Source organism: Rhineura floridana, chromosome 20, assembly GCF_030035675.1.
Source record: "Rhineura floridana isolate rRhiFlo1 chromosome 20, rRhiFlo1.hap2, whole genome shotgun sequence".
NCBI lineage: Eukaryota > Metazoa > Chordata > Lepidosauria > Squamata > Rhineuridae > Rhineura > Rhineura floridana.
The window spans coordinates 15,634,667-15,657,160 of NC_084499.1; the positions used below are offsets into that span (position 1 = coordinate 15,634,667).

Genomic DNA, 22,494 nt, shown 5'->3' on the forward strand with positions numbered 1-22,494 from the left:
AATATTTCAAAAATTAATGCCAATGAAGGCAGTAGTAAAAATAGACCTTTCAAATAAAAGTGTAATTTATTCTTTATTTTTGCCGAAGCTGGGTTTTTGGGATGGGAGGTTAGCACCGATTCAGAGCAAGTGACACCCTGCGCTACGCTGAGTTGTAACTGACTAAGTTTCTATTCAGAGTAGACCATTTAAATTAATGGATCTAAGTTAGTCATGTCCATTCTTTTCAATGGGTCTTCTCTGAGTAGTTCTAGCATTAGATATTACCCTTTGAGGCCAAGTTCCACAGCAAAATGAATAAGATAAATAAACCTCACAGTTCTGCTCAATGTGCTGACCTTATCTTTCAAAACCCTGTCAACTACTTGGAAGGTTAGGTAACAAAAAGCAACTTATATGTGCCTAAAAATAAACAAATTAACACTGTAGGACTCCTCTCCAGTCCTCTAACTACTTCCTGACCTTATGGCAGATCATTAATGGTGTAATTAATGGTGCATCAAGAAGGCTTATCTGGAAATTGCATTATGCTTCAATTTTTATGTTACAGGAAAATCACGGGAGTTTGCTCCAATGTTGGTAGTGTGTGGGAAATCCCATAGCCAAGGCCTGGGGCGGAGAATGGGGGGGGGGGAGAAATACATGCACAAGTGACATTGACCAGAGACAAATCTGCACATCCTAGAGGTTCTAGCAGTAAGAAACAAGTCTGATGAAGCAATGCTTAGTTTCAGTTGCCTAAGAAAAATGAAATGATACACAAACCTTTACTTCTAAAATGGGAGAAAAAACTATGGATGTCTATTAAGGCCTACTTTAACCCTAATTTCAAATGTTCTTCAGGCAAGGGTGTGCAATGAGATTTCTGTCTTTAAAACGGTGTTGGGGAACTTGCCGTCCAACATCTGGAGGACCACAACTCCCATCAGCCCCAGTCAGCAGGGCCAATAATCAGGGATGATGGGAGCTATAGTCCAGCAACAGCTGAAAGGCTCTTCACCCCTGCTTTAAAAACCAGTGTTTAGGCTCCTGCCTCACTTCATCACTGCCAGTCTCCATGTGGCCAATGCCATCTTTTGATGGCCAAATCTCACTGAGCAGGAAGAAAATTGCATCCACATTCTGGGTCATGAAAGCAAAAAGTTTATTCATGGTTCAAAACTACATAGAACTACCACGAGGAAGACTCTTCAATTCAGGGTGTAATCCAGTTAGAAAGTAACACGAAACGGTTTAATACATTAGAATCACTGCCACAAATTATTATTTTTTTCATTGAGTCGATCAGTTTCAGAATCGCATACAATACAAAAGAGAGAAAAGAAAAAAAAAGGGCCCCAATCCCCCCACCCCCAATTATACAGTACTAAACACTGAGATCTGTCTGCTTTACAATCCATTATTGGTTTTATTTTTTTTTCTCTTTTTCTTCTGCGTGAATTAGTATAGTAACAAGATGAAGAACATTCAAAATGTTTCTCTGTATTTACAAACAGTTTTACTGTTCTGTGTTGAACGTAAAGACCCAATGTTTCCACTTCAAAGCTTTTCTTAAAATTATTTTTGAAAGTTGCCAATGCAACCTGGATTTTAAAAAATGTTTTCTTTAATTATTTAAAAGATTACAATGTACATTACAGTTTATGAAGGGAAACAAAGAGTTAATTACAAGATGCCAAAAAAAATAGATATAGGAAAAATTAGTTTAAAAAGGAGACGAACTACAGCGTGAGTATTGTTTAGAGGTAGTAGTGAGCACTCTAAGCTAAAGAACATGTTTCTATTGGTTCATATGAGTTCGCATGAGGTAATAAAGCTGTGTTTTGATTGGTGAGATGTATAAATACTCTTTTGCTACACTATATACAACACTCCAGAGAACGGTGCCATCTGGCCTCTTGCCACCACCGCCAAGGAGCGGTGGCAAAACCCAGGCGGATGCACTCGGCACCCGGCTCGTCCTGTGAAACCCAGCAACTTGGCTTTTGCAAACATGAGCAGCCAGCGTCTCCGTCTCACATGGATCATCTGTGCCCGCCGATGACCAGCAGAGGGAGAGGCTCCGCACCATGGTGTACATTAAAGAAGGGTTCGAACAAGCAAACAAAAGGCCAAAGAATCATAGAATCGTACAGTTGGAAGGGGCCTATAAGGCCATCAAGTCCAACCCCCTGCGAAAGAAGCTATCCCAGGGTTCTAAGCTGTTTTGCTAAAACAGTGGATCCCAGCAGCAACAGAAATGCAGGACCTTTAGAGGAAGGAAAAAAAAACCTACCAAAAAAACTCAAAACCTGCTTTTGAAATAAGGGTCACCGAGCAATATGCATTCCCACTCTAGAAGAGGTATGAAACGAAAGAAAAATTAAACGCAACCGGTGTCTGAAATCCCACGTCAGCTCTCAAGGGAAGTTCGGTTTAGGCGAGGTTACCCACTGCCAGGTCCTGCTTCTTGATGTTATTCTTTAGAATGGTTCTTATTTACCCTTAAGGCCAAGGAGGCAGCAACTGGTAGGCCATCCTTGCAAAACCGGTTGGATAATAAATTATCTTCTTAAAATAGTTACAGGGCTACAAACAATGCTAAATCTTGGCCTAGTTGGATAAAGTGCTTGGTGGTCACTGTTGTTTTCTCTTCGCTTTAACATTGGGCGAGTGTGCGCATCTTTCTGATATTGTAGGTGCATAATACAAATGATTTAAGATACCTTAAAAAGCCCCACGCACAACAGATTTATCGAGTTCTCTGGAACAACAAGGTTTTACAGTAAAGCCATCAGTGACTGGCTACAAAAAACAACAACATTTCCTTGCTGGGTCTTTTCCTTCTGGGATTCTGAATGCACTACAGCAAGGCATCTCAGCTCAGGATGAACAAAAAGGGTTGTGAGGAGATTAGTTAGAGGTATCGGAGTGCACACTTCCCGGTCCTTCTGTTGGGGAGGTCACAGAAGATGGAGTAGTTGCGTCCTGCCAGCCTCCATTTGCCTGCAGAGGGGAAGAAAACATGGAATTGAAAATGTGCAGGCAGCATATGAACATCTCCCCCTGCAAGCCCCGTGTTTCATGTGGGCCTGCCTTTGATTTGATAGCTTCAGCTAGGGGAGAAGGCAACAGTCAGGGTGAACAGGTTTTCTTATATTTTACGTATCTTGGAACAGCTACGCTAGTTGCCAGTTTGCATCCAAGCCCAATTTGGGGTGTTGGTATTGATCTAGACAGGATGAGTCCTGATCGTATCAGAGAATGTCTCCACCTGTATGAACCTCCCCCTGGCATTTGAGATCTGCTGAGTAGATCCTGTTCTGTGCGCCATCTCATGTAAAGGACAGATTGGGTTCTGTGGGGAAGCAAGGCCTTCTTTGTGGTATCCCCTCCAATGTTCTGGAACTCTCTCCCAAGAGACATTTCTCCAGCCTCCTTCCTGCTGTTCTTTCAGAGGCAACTGAAGACTGATCCAAAGTAAGAAGCAGGGACCTATATTGGGACTGGTGCTTCTTAACTAGCTCATAAACGATCTGGAGTTAGGGGTGAGCAGTGAGGTGGTCGAGTTTGCAAATGACACCAAATTATTCAAGGGGATGAAACCAAAACCATTGTGAGGAGCTCCAAAAGAATTTATCCAAACTGCGGGAACGGCCAACAAAATGGAAAATGTTGAGCAATGCAAGCAGATTTAAAATGATGCACATTGGGGCAAAACATTGCAATTTCATATGTACACCAATGGGGTCTGAGCTGATGGTGACATACCTGGAAGGTATTTTGGGATTGTGGTGGAGAGCTCAATTCAAACATGGCCCCAGTGCGCAGCAGGTGTGAAAAAGTTGACTTTCATGTAACCTTTCATGTTTCTCATTAAAAAAAGGAATAGAAAATAAAACTGCTAATACCGTAAGGCCTTCAAACAAATTCATGGTCCTCTTGTGTGCAGTTCCGATTGTCAAAACTAAAAAAGAATACTGTGGGACTGGAAAAGGTGCTGGAAAAGGGCAACTCCCCTATAAGGAAAAGTTACAATACGTAGGGCTTTTTAGTCTAGAAAAAAAAAACGAGAGACCGTGATAGAGGGTTTCTAAAATTAAGGATGGTGTGGAGAAAGTGGACAGAGGGAAGCTTTTCTTCTTCTCTCATAATACTAGACCCCGGGTCATCCTGTGAAGCTGAATGGCAGGGAATTCAGGACACAGTGGATAGCGAAGCTGTACAGTTTGTTACCTTGAAGATGTGGTGATGGTCACCCACCTAGACAATTTTAAAAGGAGATTAGACAACTTCATGAAGGGTACAGCAATCCATGGTCACGAGTCATATTTAGCACATTCTGGTATTCTAAATTTAAATTGTGTAATATGTTTTTAGCTCTGGGGAATTTTTGTGGTATGTTTGTATTTACTATGTGATTTTATTATATTACTGTATTTTTGTATTTATGTTGTACACCGCCCAGAGAGCCGCTGGCTGCAGGCAGTATAGAAATTGAATAAAATAAATAAAAAAATAAATAATACCTTTAGGATCAGAGGCAGAAAGCCTCTGAATATCAGCTGCTAGGGAACAACAGTGTGTGTGTGGGGGGCTACTATTGCGCTCCTGTCCTGCTTGTAGACTTCCCAGAGGCATTGTTTTTAATTGTTTTTATATTGTTTTAATTTTAAAATTGTGTTTTAAATTGTTTTTAAAATATGTGTTTTAAATTGTATATTTGTTTTAATGTTTTTGATTGCTGTAAACCGCCCAGAGAGCTTCGGCTATGGGGCGGTATACAAGTGCAATCAATCAATCAATCAATCAATCAATCAACAAACAAACAAATAAATAAATATCCAGTTGGCAACTGTGATAAGAGAATGCTAGACTGATCCAGCCAGGTTCCTTCTCATGTTCATATGATCATGTTCCCTTTGTCATGCCGATTCTGCTATGGTTTACTCAGATTCTTTTATAGTTTGGTGGGGATTTCATTTGTCCGTTTTATTGGATGCTGTCTTTATTGCTTTATCTCATAATCCACTATGACATTTTTGTGAACAGTGGTAAAAGCCTTCGAAACGAAAGATTAAAAGCATGCATAAAGTCTGTGCGAGTCACCATTGCAAGCATGACTGTTTGTATGCTATCCAGCCCCAGCACCTGAGCCCCTCGCCCTGGATGTGTACCTGCCCTATGTATCCTATTCCTGGGTAACACCGGGACCAGAGAGCACTATGCTTGCACTCAAGATACTTTTATGTCTGCACCAGACCATCAAGATCTCCACTTCTGAACTTTAGCTCTCATATCGGATTCCGTACCTTCAAACATTACACACATTTTCAAGAGACGTTTTGGTTACGAGGGCAGTCAAAAAGCTTGTTTGGGGGTGAGGGAAAGGGCGATCCTTCTGCCATCCCACCGCATGTGGGACAGTGACTGTTTCTGTTGAGCATCTCACTGGAGCAGGGGTAAGGGAGTGGCTACCCACCAGTAGTCCCCTGTCTGCCTTCAAGGGAGAGATCCTGGCAGGCCAGGAAGCTGATTAATCCATATTTCTCTCTCACACACACACCCCAAAGGGAAGGGGGGATAAAGAAGAGGCCACTGTGGCACGCTATGCTACATAATAACCACAGTAAATATATTTCCTTCCCTTGAATCATTGAATTATTTCTCTTCCCCCCCCCAAACAATAAAATGCTCCTCCACAGTTCATCCTTTGGGTGGACAACTTGGGGGAGGACTGCATTTTTCAACAGCCACATATAGCAACTAATTCTTATACCTGAGGCCCCCCCCATAGACTGTTGATGTCCTAATTGTATGCTCCATCCATTTACTTTGCACTGTTGTCAAAGTTGAGAGGGTGACAGCGCTTTTGATGAAAAGTATACTTGAAAAACCTACCTTTCTCTACAATGTATGAGCGGCAGTTCAAACAACACCACGGCAGGGTATGCTATGCCAGGATCTGCCCTGCAAGTATGCCGTCATGTTCATGCAACTAGATTTACATGCACACACACTAAAGGCTCCACTCCCCGCTACGCAATTTAAATTTGCTGGGGAAATCACTGAACCCCGGAGAGCGACAACGGTAACGCCAACAACATTTTTAACAAGGCATCCCCAAAAGGCGACGTTTGACCAAGAACCGTCCCTGACAAATTGCGACGTTGGGGCAGAGCATCTGCCCTGCATATGGAAGTTCAATCCCCAATGGCATCTCCAGGTAGGGCTGGAAGAGGCTCCTGTCTGAAACCCCAGAAAGCTACTGCTGGTCAGTGTAAATAAGACAGAGTTAGATGGACCAATGGACTGGCTCTGTGTACAGCCGCTTCCTATGCTTCTATAATACAATTACCTAGGGAGGTAGTGGGCTCTCCGACACTAGAGGCCTTCAAGAGGCAGCTGGACAGCCATCTGTCGGGAATGCTTTGATTTGGATTCCTGCATTGAGCAGGGGGTTGGACTGGATGGCCTTGTAGGACCCTTCCGACTCTACTATTCTATGATTCCTTACTGTCTGCCTGAAATAGGAGGCATGCCGGGCTGCTGTGGGGTGGGTGTGTCCTGCAACCAGGCAGAAGCTTTGTGGACGGGTTTTTGTTTCCTGCCCCCTTTTTCTTTACTCTGCTGGGCACAATACGTAACACACTGGTTCTGTCGTAAGAAAACAAAGACGGCTGAGCCTGGGGTGCCGGCAGCTCCCCAGGGACAGTGGAAAAAAGGAACACTGTGCCACGCTGATGGGAGCAGTAGGGGAGGGAGCAGAAGGGTTTGCTGGCTAACCAGAACAGGCCTGACTTGACATAAGCCAGGGCCTGCCGAGAAACATGCGAGGCATGTAAACCGCTTAGAGGTTTGTTTGTTTTTCTACAATCAAGCGGTACACAAAGTTTGTGAAATAAAGAAATGTGCCCTGCAATTTCAATGCACTGGTGCACACACTCCGAAGAGGTTCATACGAAACCCTGATGGAAAAGAGGAGGTGGTGTTTATGATTACCAGGGTGGTCCATTGCCTTAAGGACCTGCCTGGTAACGGTGAGCAAAAATTTTGCTGGGCGGGCTTGTGCAAGCCTGGCTCCTGCAGCGACAGCCAGCCTGTGTCAAGCAAAAGCTGATGAACAAGTTCCTAAATGATGAAATATTACGCAGCCTGTTAAGATAGCCAAAATATTTTGTTTTGTTTAAAAAAGGAGGAGCCAACTCAGAATTAGACTGCAGATTTTGATTCTTACAAAGGTTTTTTTTTAAGGGAATTCTCTCTTAAAAGATCCCTGTCTCTTCTCTCCCCTCATCCCCAATCCCTTCAGACAAAGTAGGAAGCAGAATGGAGTCTCTCCTGGCTAGAGCTCTGGCCTGCGGACGTCAGAAGACGTTTAGGCACATTCCCCGTAAGAAAGCCCTTCCGTTTCCCTGCTCCAGGCTTGTCCCCTCTGACTAGGCTCATCTCCTGGCTCCTTCAGAGGTTGAGCAATGTGAGCCTGCACAATGGCCAATTTGGCAAGGCCTTGAGCTCAGTCAGTGACCCTAGGCTTTTCTGGCAATGTAACTATCGGGGAGGGAGGGAGGGAGGGAGAGAAACTAACACGGATCTTAATTTCATTTTTAAAAGTCTCCCTTCTGGGCACATGACAGAGTCATTTAGGAGGCCAGTTGAGACAAGGCCTGAGCTTCCCTCCAAGCGCAATAATCTCTGAGCAAAAGCCACGAGAGCGGGAAGAGCAGCAACAGCGGCAAGCACCCTATTCTGATCTATTTTCCAATTACCCACAAAAAGAATCCCTCCTGCTCTCCCGTTTGGATGTCGTTCCCTGTCTTGGGCTGCCACTGGCCCCCCAACGCATTAGACCTGCATCAGCAATAACTGCACTCAGAAACAAATTCGCCTTCTGTCTCGGCCTATCGAGGCAATTGCTGAAATCAATGTCTGATCAGATTTCTGCCGTGGCAGACAGCTTGTCGCTACATATTTTTATGTCAGTCAAGAAGAGGGAGGCGTGGGCCTCCAGAGTTGGGGGGACGCTGAGTGGAAGTGACGGCCGCAGGCCCTCCTGGCGCTTGCTGGAGCAAGCCAGGCTGACTCCGAGAGCTCCTGGCACACGACTGCCTGTGCAGGGAATCTCTTTGCCCGCACCCAACACATGGCCCCACCCAACAGGAATGTTTAGCACAGGGCTACATTACGGGCAAGATGGCCTTAGGCCAAAACAAGTGGTGGCAGGATCATTGTGCAAAATGTTGACCGAAAAAGAGTAGTGGGTGGCAGACGTCATCAAGGAGCGGGACTGAATTTGCTGGGTCTTCCCAAGCCACGGTGAGTGGCAGGTTGAATGCTTGGGTCACTCTACCCTAACTCTTTGGAATCTGCTTGGTTTTTACATATACACACATGCCCAGCTCTTCCATCTTCTAAAAGATGAAAAAGGACTTCCCAATTAAAAGGAGAAGCTTAAATAATTATTCTTTAAGCGAAAAAGCAACACAAGCTGCGGGTGGGTGGTGGGTGGGAAAAGACACGTTTCATTGTAACAGAGGGACTAAAATGCATATATGTACACATATTTCCCCAAACCCAAATTGGCATGTATTATCCATCCTAATAATAACATTTTATGGTTTTGAAACCCTTTGCTGATCGCAGGTATACAGGCTGGGGAAGATAAAAGGTACCCTCTTGCTGGCTCTCAATCTCTCTTTAAGTACGTTTAAATTTTCATTTTTATTTTCCCTCCCAACATATGTAAATCTACTTAAGAGAAGAGAGAAAACTCACCCACAGATACGAGTCTAAAGATATTCCATCTGAAGTAAACATCATTCCCTCTTTATCCAAATTTATAAACAACCAATGTACAATATTTTTACTCAGCTTGGCAGCTGGGGGAGAGGTTGTCAGCTAGCATTTCCCTCTCTCTCTTTCTTCCCCCCTCCCACCCCAAATAAATTAATCCTTACTCTGGTGGTTTGAGATTATGCACTGTATAATACAACAGTGCCTTATCAGACCTCATCAGTGAAGATGGAATTCATGTCTGTAAAATGCTGCAGGCAATCAGGGTTTCATATTTTATCATGTTGATAAGGATATCGCAAATTCTCTGAAGCATTTCAAAACACTTAAATGAAAAAGGGAGAAATGCAACTAAAAGGCTTTTTATATGGTTTGTTGTGGGTTATTATGAGTTATTTATAAACCCCCAAAAAGAAAGATTTGACATTTCAAATGGGAAAAGATTTGAGTATTTAATGGGACTACACCCCCCCACTGAACGTCTTCAATCACATTTTAGATCATTAATATTTACTCTTGTGGCAAGTGGAAGACTTTAAAAGGGGAGGGGAGGCCTCTGAATCTCTCTCAGGCGATATCGTATTTTACAGACGGCAGTGCCATCCCTTCAGAGCTTTGCTTAATGTCAGCAGGATCCATTCTTGCCTCATCAGCCATTCTTCCACAGCGCCAAGGTGCGCATTCACAGCTGCGCACCGAGGCTGGAGAACTGGAAGTGTACTTGCTTGCTTGCCAGGTGGGGAACCGAAGAATGCTTTTTTTTTTTTTAAATCAGCAGGCACTTTTTGAACAATTCAGGAAACCACCCAAAGGAGAGTTAGGTATATTTCATGTAGCGCTTCACAGGGTGGTGTCCCAAACCAATGACAATAATAAAATACTTTTTTTAAAAAAGAAATCAATATTTAAAAAGCGTTCATTAAAGGAAAAGCCATCTAAAGTGCCTGTACGCTAATGCTAGGAGCCTCCGAACCAAGATGGGAGAACTGGAGTGCTTGGTCTTAGAGAAGAGCATTGATATAGTGAGCATAACCGAGACCTGGTGGAATGGAGAAAACCAGTGGGATACGGTTATCCCTGGATATAAACTATATCGGAAGGACAGGGAAGGACGTATTGGTGGCAGAGTCGCTCTATATGTGAAAGAAGGCATTGAATCCAGCAAGCTCAAAACCCCAAAAGAGGCAGACTCCTCCACAGAATCGTTGTGGGTGGTGATACCGTGCCCCAGGAGGGACTTAATACTGGGAACGATCTATCGTCCCCCTGATCGAAATGCTCAGGGAGACCTTGAGATGAGATATGAAATTGAGGAAGCATCCAAACTAGGAAATGTGGTAGTAATGGGTGACTTCAACTACCCGGACATAGACTGGCTGCATATGTGTTCCAGTCATGACAAAGAAGCAAAGTTTCTAGATATTCTAAATGACTATTCCCTAGATCAGTTGGTCATGGAACCGACCAGAGGGATGGCAACCCTGGACTTAATCCTCAGTGGGGACCGGGACCTGGTGCGAGATGTAAGTGTTGTTGAACCGATTGGGAGCAGTGACCACAGTGCTATTAAATTAAACGTACATGTAACTGGCCAATTGCCAAGAAAATCCAACACGGTCACATTTGACTTCAAAAGAGGAAACTTCACAAAAATGAGGGGATTGGTAAAAAGAAAGCTGAAAAACAAAGTCCAGAGGGTCACATCACTCGAAAATGCTTGGAAGTTGTTTAAAAACACTATATTAGAAGCTCAACTGGAGTGCATACCGCAGATCAGAAAAGGTACCGCCAGGGCCAAGAAGATACCAGCATGGTTAACGAGCAAAGTCAAGGAAGCTCTTAGAGGCAAAAAGTCTTCCTTCAGAAAATGGAAGTCTTGTCCGAATGAAGAAAATAAAAAAGAACACAAACTCTGGCAAAAGAAATGCAAGAAGACAATAAGGGATGCTAAAAAAGAATTTGAGGAGCACATTGCTAAGAACATAAAAACCAACAACAAAAAATTCTATAAATACATTCAAATCAGGAGACCATCTAGGGAGACAATTGGACCCTTGAATGATAAGGGAGTCAAAGGTGTACTAAAGAATGATAAGGAGATTGCAGAGAAGCTAAATGAATTCTTTGCATCTGTCTTCACAGTGGAAGATATAGGGCAGATCCCTGAACCTGAACTAACATTTGCAGGAAGGGATCCTGAGGAACTAAGACAAATAGTGGTAACGAGAGAGGAAGTTCTAAGCTTAATGGACAATATAAAAACTGACAAATCACCGGGCCCGGATGGCATCCACCCGAGAGTTCTCAAAGAACTCAAAGGTGAAATTGCTGATCTGCTAACTAAAATATGTAACTTGTCCCTCGGGTCCTCCTCCGTGCCTGAGGACTGGAAAGTGGCAAATGTAACGCCAATCTTCAAAAAGGGATCCAGAGGGGATCCCGGAAATTACAGGCCAGTTAGCTTAACTTCTGTCCCTGGAAAACTGGTAGAAAGTATGATTAAAGCTAGATTAACTAAGCACATAGAAGAACAAGCCTTGCTGAAGCAGAGCCAGCATGGCTTCTGCAAGGGAAAGTCCTGTCTCAGTAACCTATTAGAATTCTTTGAGAGTGTCAACAAGCATATAGATAGAGGTGATCCAGTGGACATAGTGTACTTAGACTTTCAAAAAGCGTTTGACAAGGTACCTCACCAAAGGCTTCTGAGGAAGCTTAGCAGTCATGGAATAAGAGGAGAGGTCCTCTTGTGGATAAGGAATTGGTTAAGAAGCAGAAAGCAGAGAGTAGGAATAAACGGACAGTTCTCCCAATGGAGGGCTGTAGAAAGTGGAGTCCCTCAAGGATCGGTATTGGGACCTGTACTTTTCAACTTGTTCATTAATGACCTAGAATTAGGAGTGAGCAGTGAAGTGGCCAAGTTTGCTGATGACACTAAATTGTTCAGGGTTGTTAAAACAAAAAGGGATTGCGAAGAGCTCCAAAAAGACCTCTCCAAACTGAGTGAATGGGCGGAAAAATGGCAAATGCAATTCAATATAAACAAGTGTAAAATTATGCATATTGGAGCAAAAAATCTTAATTTCACATATACGCTCATGGGGTCTGAACTGGCGGTGACCGACCAGGAGAGAGACCTCGGGGTTGTGGTGGACAGCACGATGAAAATGTCGACCCAGTGTGCGGCAGCTGTGAAAAAGGCAAATTCCATGCTAGCAATAATTAGGAAAGGTATTGAAAATAAAACAGCCGATATCATAATGCCGTTGTATAAATCTATGGTGCGGCCGCATTTGGAATACTGTGTACAGTTCTGGTCGCCTCATCTCAGAAAGGATATTATAGAGTTGGAAAAGGTTCAGAAGAGGGCAACCAGAATGATCAAGGGGATGGAGCGACTCCCTTACGAGGAAAGGTTGCAGCATTGGGGGCTTTTTAGTTTAGAGAAAAGGCGGGTCAGAGGAGACATGATAGAAGTGTATAAAATTATGCATGACATTGAGAAAGTGGATAGAGAAAAGTTCTTCTCCCTCTCTCATAATACTAGAACTCGTGGACATTCAAAGAAGCTGAATGTTGGAAGATTCAGGACAGACAAAAGGAAGTACTTCTTTACTCAGCGCATAGTTAAACTATGGAATTTGCTCCCACAAGATGCAGTAATGGCCACCAGCTTGGATGGCTTTAAAAGAAGATTAGACAAATTCATGGAGGACAGGGCTATCAATGGCTACTAGCCATGATGGCTGTGCTCTGCCACCCTAGCAGCATGCTTCTGAAAACCAGTTGCCGGAAGCCTCAGGAGGGGAGAGTGTTCTTGCACTCGGGTCCTGCTTGCGGGCTTCCCCCAGGCACCTGGTTGGCCACTGTGAGAACAGGATGCTGGACTAGATGGGCCACTGGCCTGATCCAGCAGGCTCTTCTTATGTTCTTATGTTCTTAAAACAGTGCAAAATGTCTACCCCACAGGAGAAACATCAGCAGCCACCAAGAACCGGTCAGGAGATGCAGCTTCTTGCTACAGCAGAAATGGTGCTCCCTTGCCATATCTACTCTCTAAGTCATCCTTGGGATGTGACCAAGATCTCCTTTGCATATGCTCTACATTAATCCTTAAGCACTACAACCACTAGTTCTCCCTGAGGCGAACAACTTGAGTAAGGGCTGTACACCCTGCAGGTGGGGCTCACACAACTGAGAGGCATGCCACCCCATGTACGCTTGACAGCTTCTGACCACGTGGTTGGTCTCTGATGCAGTTCCCTTGTCATGATAGCAACAGGTCTCCCAAGGGGGCAGGATATTGGAGTGTAGTGTAGATATAGCTGCAGTGTGCAGAAATGAATAACCTAATAAGACTGGCAGTTGAAAGAAGACAGAACGGTTATTACTCCTGGGAAATAAAGCCATTCCGAGTACAGGCCTACATATGGCCATTACAGAGTCATGAAGTTTAACACTAACTATATCTACAGAGAAGAAAGAAGGAAGCAAAGCCTGAGAAAAAACAATCTATATATCAACAAGTGGTTTCTAAAGAGGGAATCCATGAGGGAAGAATAGGATGCCTCTCTGTTTGTAGCTGCCACAGGTTGCTTGTTACAAGCATTGGTGCTTTACTGTCAACACAGGCATCACTTGCATGGCGAGTAAACAGAGTCAGGATGAAAACACATAGGCAGACATCTTTGCACATACTCAGTGTGGTGTGGGACCAAATCCAGAAGCAGTGATGTCCACCACAGGAAAGGAAAGAGTGAAATGGAACCTTGATCTGCCTGAAAGAATAAAACCTAGCAGGTCAGCTCCCAAGACTCATTCCTGGCCTTAGAATTTTACCTTCATAAATTCCATGGTAGGATTATCTGACCAAGTCCATCCAATCCCCTCTTGTCCATTCCCTGACATACTTTTCGGGATGATTCCAGAAAATTTCAAAAAAATTGCATGGAGGAACATACATCAAGTAATTTTTAAAAGTTATGTAGGCAGGTTCTACTTACACCACCTAGTGTACCTGCTCTCTTTTCTTTTTTCTGAGTTAACAGGGTCAAGCGGCTAGAAGCAGCTTCAAAGCACGTCCGCCATACCAGGTAAACGTACATGGGGCAAGCCATTCTTTTTCTATACAATCTCCCTTTGTACGTACCACTTTATGCGTGGCTGCTCCCTGCAGCATTTTTACCCAGCACAGCAGAGGTGCTGCAATTTGAATTTGATCCTGTTAAGAAAAGAAGAAAGCAGTCCTCAGACCTTTAGTAGAGCTTGACAGATCAAGCCAGTGCTCTGAAAGGTTTGTGGAGCTGTGGACTAAACCGCCGACCGACATCCTACTGCGAGTGCTGCAAACTAGGGGTGTTTGCTCCAAACTGTGGTGTGACCAAGATCTTCCCCCAACTACAGACGGTGGAGTTTGAGACTTGGAGGTGGCTCACAAGCTCTGCTCCAGCCAGTCTTGGACAAAGTTATTCATTTCTCCCAACTTTACATCACATACAGAAGGTCACGTCCTTGCATTCTGCAACAGCCCATAAAAACTGCCGCTGTTCAGATGATCAGCCTGCATCTCGGTGGGCTATACCAATTCAGACTGCTGGGGTGGGCTTACATGACTGAATGTCCATTCATATCCCCCCCCTCCAAATGTTTGCTATATACAGAAAACTAGAATGTCAGTGAGAAAGCTAGGCTATAACCCTTCACCTTGACATCTAGTTTTCTATGTGCAGAGAAAATTCGGAGGAACATTCAACTACACAAGTCTCTACCTGCAATCTGAGGTGGCCCAGATCCAGATTTGGTATCAGTAAGGTCAAAGACCGTGTGTTCTATACTCACAATCACGGAAGTGGATTAGAACCCCCACCTCACACAAAAATCCCCTGAAAAGATGGGAAGTCCATCCTTGTACTCCAAGAGAAATAAGTAAGAATCATAGAATAGTAGAGTTGGAAGGGGCCTATAAGGCCATCAAGTCCAACCCCCTGCACAATGCAGGAATCCAAATCAAAGCATTCCCGACAGATGGCTGTCCAGCTGCCTCTTGAATGCTGAAGAGAGAGAGAAAGAAAGAAAAAGATAACGAGGTTATACGATACCGAAGGGTACCTCATCTACAACCAGTGATCTTCAGTAAAAAGCCCTCGGTTCTTTAACTGTGCAATGGTATTAATATGGCCTTGACTGAACAGCACTTGTCATACCATTAAAAGATTAAAATGGCTACCTAAATAATTAATAATCGTGCCTTCACAGGGCCCACCCTAAGCCCTAGATTTCGTGTGATCCACGGCCACTTCCTTTCTGTTAATCAATAACATGGACAAATAGCTTTGCTGCAGAAAATTATGGCTCTCTGGGAAAGGCTACAATGGATTTGTTATCACAGATGTGAAGGGCAGGCTGACCCCCTTGGGCGAGAGACGCTGGGCCATGGGAATTTTTCCCAGCACATACTAAGCCAAAGCCCCTAACTTGTTCTAACTGCCCTTGATTCTCTTCTTTCGCCAGCTTTTCTAGGGGCATAAGAAAGTAGGGAAGGGGCTTAGATGGACACCCAATCTTTGATGGACCACCACTCACATTGGCTCCTTCTTTCCAACTAAGGTGCCTGAGTCACATTTTTTACTTTTGCCAGACAGCACCAGACTTTGTGCACACAACAGGGGCACACTGCTCCACAAAGATCACATGGCAGCCTTACATGCTTCAGGAATGGATACTCTCCTGGAAAATAGAGAGGGGCCTCCCTCTCCCTCTCCCACAAACACACACACACACCACACACACAGTCAGCTCACAACAGAGTGATCAAGGAGAGAAGCCAACCACAAAAATCTTGGATGAAACCTGGCAGCCTTTGCTGGGATCACCATAGTAGAGGAAGAAATTAGAAAAAGTCGATCCAGATAAAGTCTACGGGGGGGGGGGAGGTAGGGGACAGACAGTACATGAAAACCGGAGACTACCTTAAGGGAGAAAAAGTGGTATCTGACAGTAGCAGCACTTTGTGACTCAGTTTGTTTTGATGTACGGAGGGCAGAGTCCTTGATATTTTGCTGCTTGCGACACTGGGGACATATTTAAAGCTATGGCCGCCAACGCCTCTTAACCAAATTCAATCTGAATTTCCATCTGCTGATTGTTATTTATTTGTTTATTTATTTGATTTATATCCCGCCCTTCTTCCCAGTAGGAGCCCAGGGCGGGATTTTCGACATCGCAGTCATGAGTGCACACACTCATCCCTCTATGTTTATTTTATTCATTACCTTTGTACCCTGCCTTTCTATCAGATGGCAAAAATAAAGTAAGGTAAAAATAAAAACAGGCAGGTGAAAACATGAACATTAACAGTGGCCACAATAAGTCAGCGAATGAAACCAACGGTGTGTCTGAATGAGGACATATTTGACTGTCAGCAGAGAAGTGGCTAGGCAGGCCTCCCTTGGCAAGGAGTTCAGCAGCTGAGGACGTGTCACCGAGAGGGCATTTCTTAAGTTCCCAGGCGGCACTTCAGAAGTTGGTGGGAGAGAATAAATTGCCTCTCCAGAAGATCTTAAAACCTAGGCAGCCTCGTATGGGAGAAAAGTCTTTCAGGAAATGCAAGTTTACATAGGCTTTGTAGGTCAGAACAAGCACTTTGCCAGAAACAGACTGGCAACCAGCAAAGCTCTTGGTACATGGGACAGATCTGCAAGTTTCTCTAATGCTTCAAAACAAAAGCATGACCAGAGAAGACAGCAGGGACAAAAGAAAAGGGCATCACGGAAGTTGTAAGAGCCAGGGTGGGAGTGGGGAGCAACATGATCTAGGGTGGCCTCTCCCACCATGCTGGTGGACCTCGCCAGTTGTGTGCCCTCCCACCTCTGGGCGTATGTGGAGGCAGTAGTTAGATCCGGCAAGCCACCTGCCATTCTAATTTTCCCACAAGGCTTTGCTGCAACACGGTGTCGGGTGCTCTGGGACACAGCAGGAAAATCAGAATGGCAAGTGGCCAAGGGAGCGGGCAGGTAGAAAGTCGGAAAGGCAGCCTTGCTGAGCCATGCCTGAGTGTTTGAACCTCAGGAGCTGCCCATGGATGTCGGGGGGTGCTGCTTGCCCTAGAAACAATGCTTCCATCGTAACACCTTGAACTGTCTTAAAACCAATTGTCTGTTTCCAGGCTAAAAAAACCCCAAGCAACCTGGGCATACCCTGGTTCATCTTACACAAGGGAGCATTCCTGTCTGCCTCAACCGGAAGTCAGGCATTTCGTGTCGATGGTCCCATGTTGTGGAACGCTCTTCCAGCAGATATTTGGCAGACGTCCTCGCATTTGATTTTCAGGTGTTTCTTGGAGACATTTTTTTAATGCCGACGAGCCTACGTGGTCGTTTAAGACGTCTCTTGGGTAACCAATCATTTTAATGACTGTTTTGTATTGCTTCTAAATGTTTTCACGTTGCTCTGTTCCACCCTAATGTTTTATAAGAGGGCCACCCAGGGCTGCTGCTGGGAAGAAGGGTGGGATATAAATCAAATAATAAATAAATAAATAAATAAATACTTTTATAAATATAAATAAATAAAACAAAAGGCCAAGAGGAGGCAGCCCTGCCTGATAGGTCAGTTTTAAATACCACACAGTATTTTTGCTTTTCATCTCACTGGGACAATGAACTGCCTGCCACAGAGAGCTCTCTTCTGCCCCGCTTTACGCTCAAGTCTACAGCCTGAGAAAATCGTATTTAACGGACGTTGCATCGTACGTATCAGGGACGTCATCTACCCGACCCCACGCTCGTCGCTCTCCGAACAATTGTTGCCAAGGGTACTCACATTTAAATTATGTGGACTGTACAGCGAATTTCCTCCCAAGCCATCACTGTATCCTCCCGTCTGATTGATAACATGACGCAGTGTATCCACCTGGCAAGGGGCACACACACAAACAAGAATAACCTCATCATTCAAAAAAAAAAAAATCAACCAGCACACTAACACAATCCAACATTATTTCTAACATGGAACACAGATGGGAGCGATGCAAATGGGTAAAAAAGGTTCTTCCCAGGAAGCTAAATCTATCAGTCTAGGGCAATCGGCCGAGTTTGAACTAATATTTAAATGTTTTGTCTCTTAGTCAAAACCAAACAATATGGAGGTACACATCTGAATGATAACTGAATGTGTTCGCTAGAAAAAGCACACACAAGGAGGCACACGTTTCCTCGGGGGGGGGGATATACTGTGGATATCTTTTGGGACCTTGAGAACAGACTTTGCGTTCCTACCACACCCCACACAAGTTACAGGACCACCCTCAAGGCTAAGAAGCCAGTGCCCTTTGTAGCTTGAGAAAGGCTGCTGTTATATGCCTCAGTATTACCTTGTGTCCTTTACATTGGCTGCACAGTGCCAAAGAGTACTGGAAGTGTAGAAGGATACTACTGTTCGGTTGCATTTTTGTGTTAGATTGGAAATATTTGGCCACCGAAGAGGGCCGCAAGTCAAAACGCTTCCGGCCGATTCATTCACGGAGCGCTCACTTTTAATTGGCATTTGGCCTATAAGCAGAATATAGGAGTATATTTCTTCATATTTGTTTGCTGTGGATATCTGATCATATGGAATACTTAAAAAAAATATTTTCAGGTTTGTAAACTCACAGTACAGTACTTTACCGAAACTTTTTTTTTTTTTTTTTACACAGGTGGTGGTGGGGAGTTGTATTCCGAGAAGAAGAGTAGAACTTTTGTCTGTGTTGGAATTTGCAACTTGCCCGTATTTTCAGTGTGGGGAAGTATAGAATGGCAGGAGGAAGCTGCTTTGGCACATGATAGGAGTTTTGAGGACAACCAGTGGCAGGGTGGGGGCTGTTTAGGCCTGATGGGAGAGGGGAAACTGGTGATAGGTGGCCGGAAGCAGTGCCGATGCAGGGATTGGGGGAGGAGAGCTGTACACGACACACACACACACACAAATGACTCTCTCCCCACAAACTGGGCATTTGTTGGTGGGAAAGTTTGTATGTTGCTCGCAGGCACTTACTGTGTAGGGACTTTTGGCCCTCTCTGTTGGTTTGACACCCTTGGTTTAATGGTTTAAGCACTGCTGCACCAAAAATGAAAAAAAAAATCCAATGATGCCCTCCTGGATATTCAATGTTTATGAAGCTCATATGCATATGCTTGTTCCTTTGGCACCCTTTATTTCTAGTTCTGCTAATCAGGGTAGAGGGCCAGAGACAATATACAGCACTGAAGCAGTACCCCTTAAACCAACAAAGACTTCTTTGTTTCAATTAACATCACATCAGAAGCTGCTTTGGCATCATCACAGTCTTAAGGGCTGGAACCTTAGCTTTCTGTTATGACTTGGTTTTCACAGTAAGCGAAAGCTGAGATTATACTAAGGCATCTCACGGCCAAGATTTTTAGACTGCAGAATTCTGTTACAGAAAATACACAGCCCTGGAGATCCCAGATGGCCAAGTTAATCTTGTTCAAAAGGGTCTGAAATGGTGACTGAGAACACAATGCATTTAAACACAAACATACACATACACAGAGCTCAGTTATATCAGTTTCTGAAATTAAAATATGTAAACAAAGGGAGATTCCATAAATGAAGGGAAAAAATTCCAATAAATAAAAGCTTTAGAGTCTACAGCCAAACACACCCAGCCCAACGCCATGAGCTCAAGCCAGAGCCGAATTGCATTCACAAAGCTTGAAAAGTTTCAAATTGGGGAGAGGGGAAAGCCAGGTCTTCACGTTGGCAAGATTCCGTGGTACAAGAAGCAGGCATTAGTTAATTCTCGTAATAAATAGGCAGGCCCAATTTGGCACAGGGGCATGAAACCAGAGATTCAAAGGTGAAATTTGTGGTTGGATTGTTTTTCTTTGTTTACCTTTTATTTATTCCTCTTTTAAAATAAAGCCTAAGCCATACCCTGCTAAAGAGGCCCTAATCTTGGAGGGGGTGTGTGTTTTTCTCCTACCTGTGATTGCACATTGGCTCCGACTTGGGACCCCTGGTAAGAATCCCCATTCAGACTCTGCATGTTCATGAACATGTCCCCAGAATTAGGGAGGTTAAAAGAACCCGAAGAACCTGGAAAGGAAAGAGTTAAGTAGCTGAATAACAGAGAGCGGCAAACAACACATGTCCACCCCAAAAGAACTCCAAAAGGGGGAAGGAAGAAGGAAGGAAGGGAAGGAAAGGACACAAGGAAAAAAGTGCTTTGCAGAGAATGCCATCCCAGAAAACCAAAGGCAGCAGCCAAGCTAACAGAGACCAACACAGGACTCAAATGAATTTCATGAGTCTGGATATAATGTGCCCCCAAGTACATTTGGACCATTTACATTTTTAAAAAAGATCAACTGGGCAGGAGTTTAGGAAGGTCAAGTTGCTGCCACAATCTAAATTTTCTTGATGGGCCTTTAAAAAAGGGACAGTCACGTACCCAGATATCTTGAAGATTTTATATTCTTTCCCTTGCATAAGCGCCTTTCTTAATTACACCTATCGGCTCTGCATATGGGATGGCAGATATAAGCAGGCCTCAGTTTCTCCCTCACTCTGTAAACTAGAATCTAAATTGGATGGAGAATATAATTCATTGTGTACTGAAGTACCAAGGAACCAATGCTTAGAAATCCCTTTTCTTTCCTTTTTTTAGATGCCAACCTACTCTGATCAGGAAACTATTTTTACTAAAAGACTCTCATCCTTTTGTGAATTATAGAACGACTTGGTTTGTTTCAGCTGCAAGGAAACGTCAGGCAAAGGAGATGGAAAGGATCATAGCGCAGCGGATTCCTCGATATAACAACAGGTTTTCAAAAGGGTTTTAAGTTTAGTTTCATTGCACTTGAGTTACAGAAATGTGTACAAGGATTTTTTTTTAAAGACAGTAGTATTGTGCATAGTAGATTTTATTGCACCTTTTCGTAACTGAAAATTTATCTGGACATTCCCAAGGCTGACGGCTACCGCAATAAAGTTGTCGATAACGAGGCAAGGAAAAATAGCTGAAAAGGGAGACTGCACAGTCTGCATCCATAAGGTCCCAGAGCTTGGACCTGGGATCTTGGATCTCAGGGCTGGGAAATATTTTCTTCTTCTTCTTGGGGCCTTAAGAGAGCCACTGCCATTCTGAGCAGACAACACTACCTAGGTCAGGTGGAACAGAAGTCTGACTAGTACAAAGGAGCTTCCTATATGACTATCGTCAGGATTTGGAAAGGTACGTTCCTACAAGCCCTCTCTCCAAGGGATCTCTCCGCGATCACAGAGCCATAGTTAAAGTCTGCTACCACTGGGAGCTAATAGTCTGCATTATTCTAAGTGTCCCTTATGTTCTGTCAAAATCTGATTGACCAAGGGTTCTACTCAGAATAAGCTCATTGAACATAATGATCATGACTAACTTGCATCCATCAATTTCACTTGGTCTGCTCCGAGTATCACCTAGTTGGATACAACTCTAAGGTTAATTTTGTATGTCAGGCTGCTTTCCTCCATGTGAATAACCTGCTTGTGTGAACAGTGCCATGTATACCAGTAAATAATGATTTCCACCTTCCTCGCTAGTTGCTGCTGCAGCATACAATGACTTCCTTCTAACCACATTCCTTTGCTTATTCAGCTGACGACACACAGCTCTACTTCTCCTTTACTTCTGCAGGTGTGGCAGCGGATATGCTAGACCGATGCCTTGCCTCAGTAATGGACTGGATGAGAGCCAATAAACTGAAGCTTAATCCAGATAAGATAGGTGGGTGGTTCCCTAGATCAGATGGGTTGGGCATCACCAGCTTTGGATGGGGTTACACTCCCTCTGAGGGAGCAGATGCGTAGCTTGGGGGTACTTCTGGCTCCATTACTGTCACTTGAGATTCAAGTGGCCTCGGTGGTGTGGAGTGCCTTTCATCAGCTTCCACTGTGCCCCCATCTGGACAGGGATAGCCTAACTTCAGTTGTCTATGCTCTGGAAACGTCTAGGTTGGACTACTGCAACACATTGTGCATGGGGCTGCCTTTGAAGATGGTTCGGAAACTGCCGCTGGTTTTGAGTTTGGCAGCTGGCACAACAGCCCTGGCTACCAATTAGTTTCCGGTTAATTCAAAGTGTTGGTCTTGACTTATAAAGCCATATGCAGCTCAGAGCTCCAATACCTTAAGGACTGCCTCTCCCCACATGAACCAACCTGGACCTTGCGTTTGTTATCTGAGGCCCTTTTCCATGTGCTTCCTCCAAGGGAGATACGGAGAGTGGCAATATGAGAACAGGGTCTTTTCAGTGATCGCTCCCCGCTTGCGGAACGTTCTCCTCAGGGAGGTACACCTGGCACCGTCGTTATCAATTGTTTGGCACCAGGCAAAAACCTTCCTTTTTATCCGGGCTTTTGGGCCTTAATTTGAGGGGCTTTGGGCCTTAATGGCCTTTTTCAATGTGGCAGGTCTTACAAGACCTGTTCTTACTTGTACTGATTTGTTTTTAGATTTTTGCGTTGTGCTTTTTGTTTTAATGGGTTTGTTTGTTGTAATCGGCTTTGCTCTTGTTGTCGTAAGTTGCTTTGGGTTGCTCTGCAAGGAAAGCAACTGAATAACAGTAATAATAATAATACTCATGTGATCTGCTAAACGTGAGTGGGGAAGGCCAAACATGACATGCAAACTAGCCCTTGGTAACGTTCACCATGCATGGAATTTCCACATGACGGAAAAGCGTGG

At 44.1% G+C, this 22,494-nt stretch overlaps 1 protein-coding gene across 5 annotated transcripts in view; it reads right to left on the reverse strand.

Annotated features, from left to right (window-relative positions):
- Positions 1-1,127: 1,127 nt before the first annotated feature.
- Positions 1,128-22,494, reverse strand: part of PBX3 (PBX homeobox 3) — a 248,011-nt gene continuing 226,644 nt past the window's right edge. For 3 of the 5 annotated variants that reach the window (XM_061603892.1, XM_061603896.1, XM_061603893.1), the window contains 3 exons: positions 19,754-19,866; positions 17,590-17,679; positions 1,128-2,985 (listed from right to left, as the gene is read on the reverse strand). In XM_061603892.1, coding sequence (XP_061459876.1) covers positions 2,893-2,985; positions 17,590-17,679; positions 19,754-19,866 — 296 coding nt within the window. In that variant the 3' untranslated portion in view covers positions 1,128-2,892. Of the gene's footprint in view, positions 2,986-17,589; positions 17,680-18,139; positions 18,318-19,753; positions 19,867-22,494 lie in introns of all 5 variants that reach the window. The other 2 variants (XM_061603894.1, XM_061603897.1) reach the window with 2 other exon arrangements.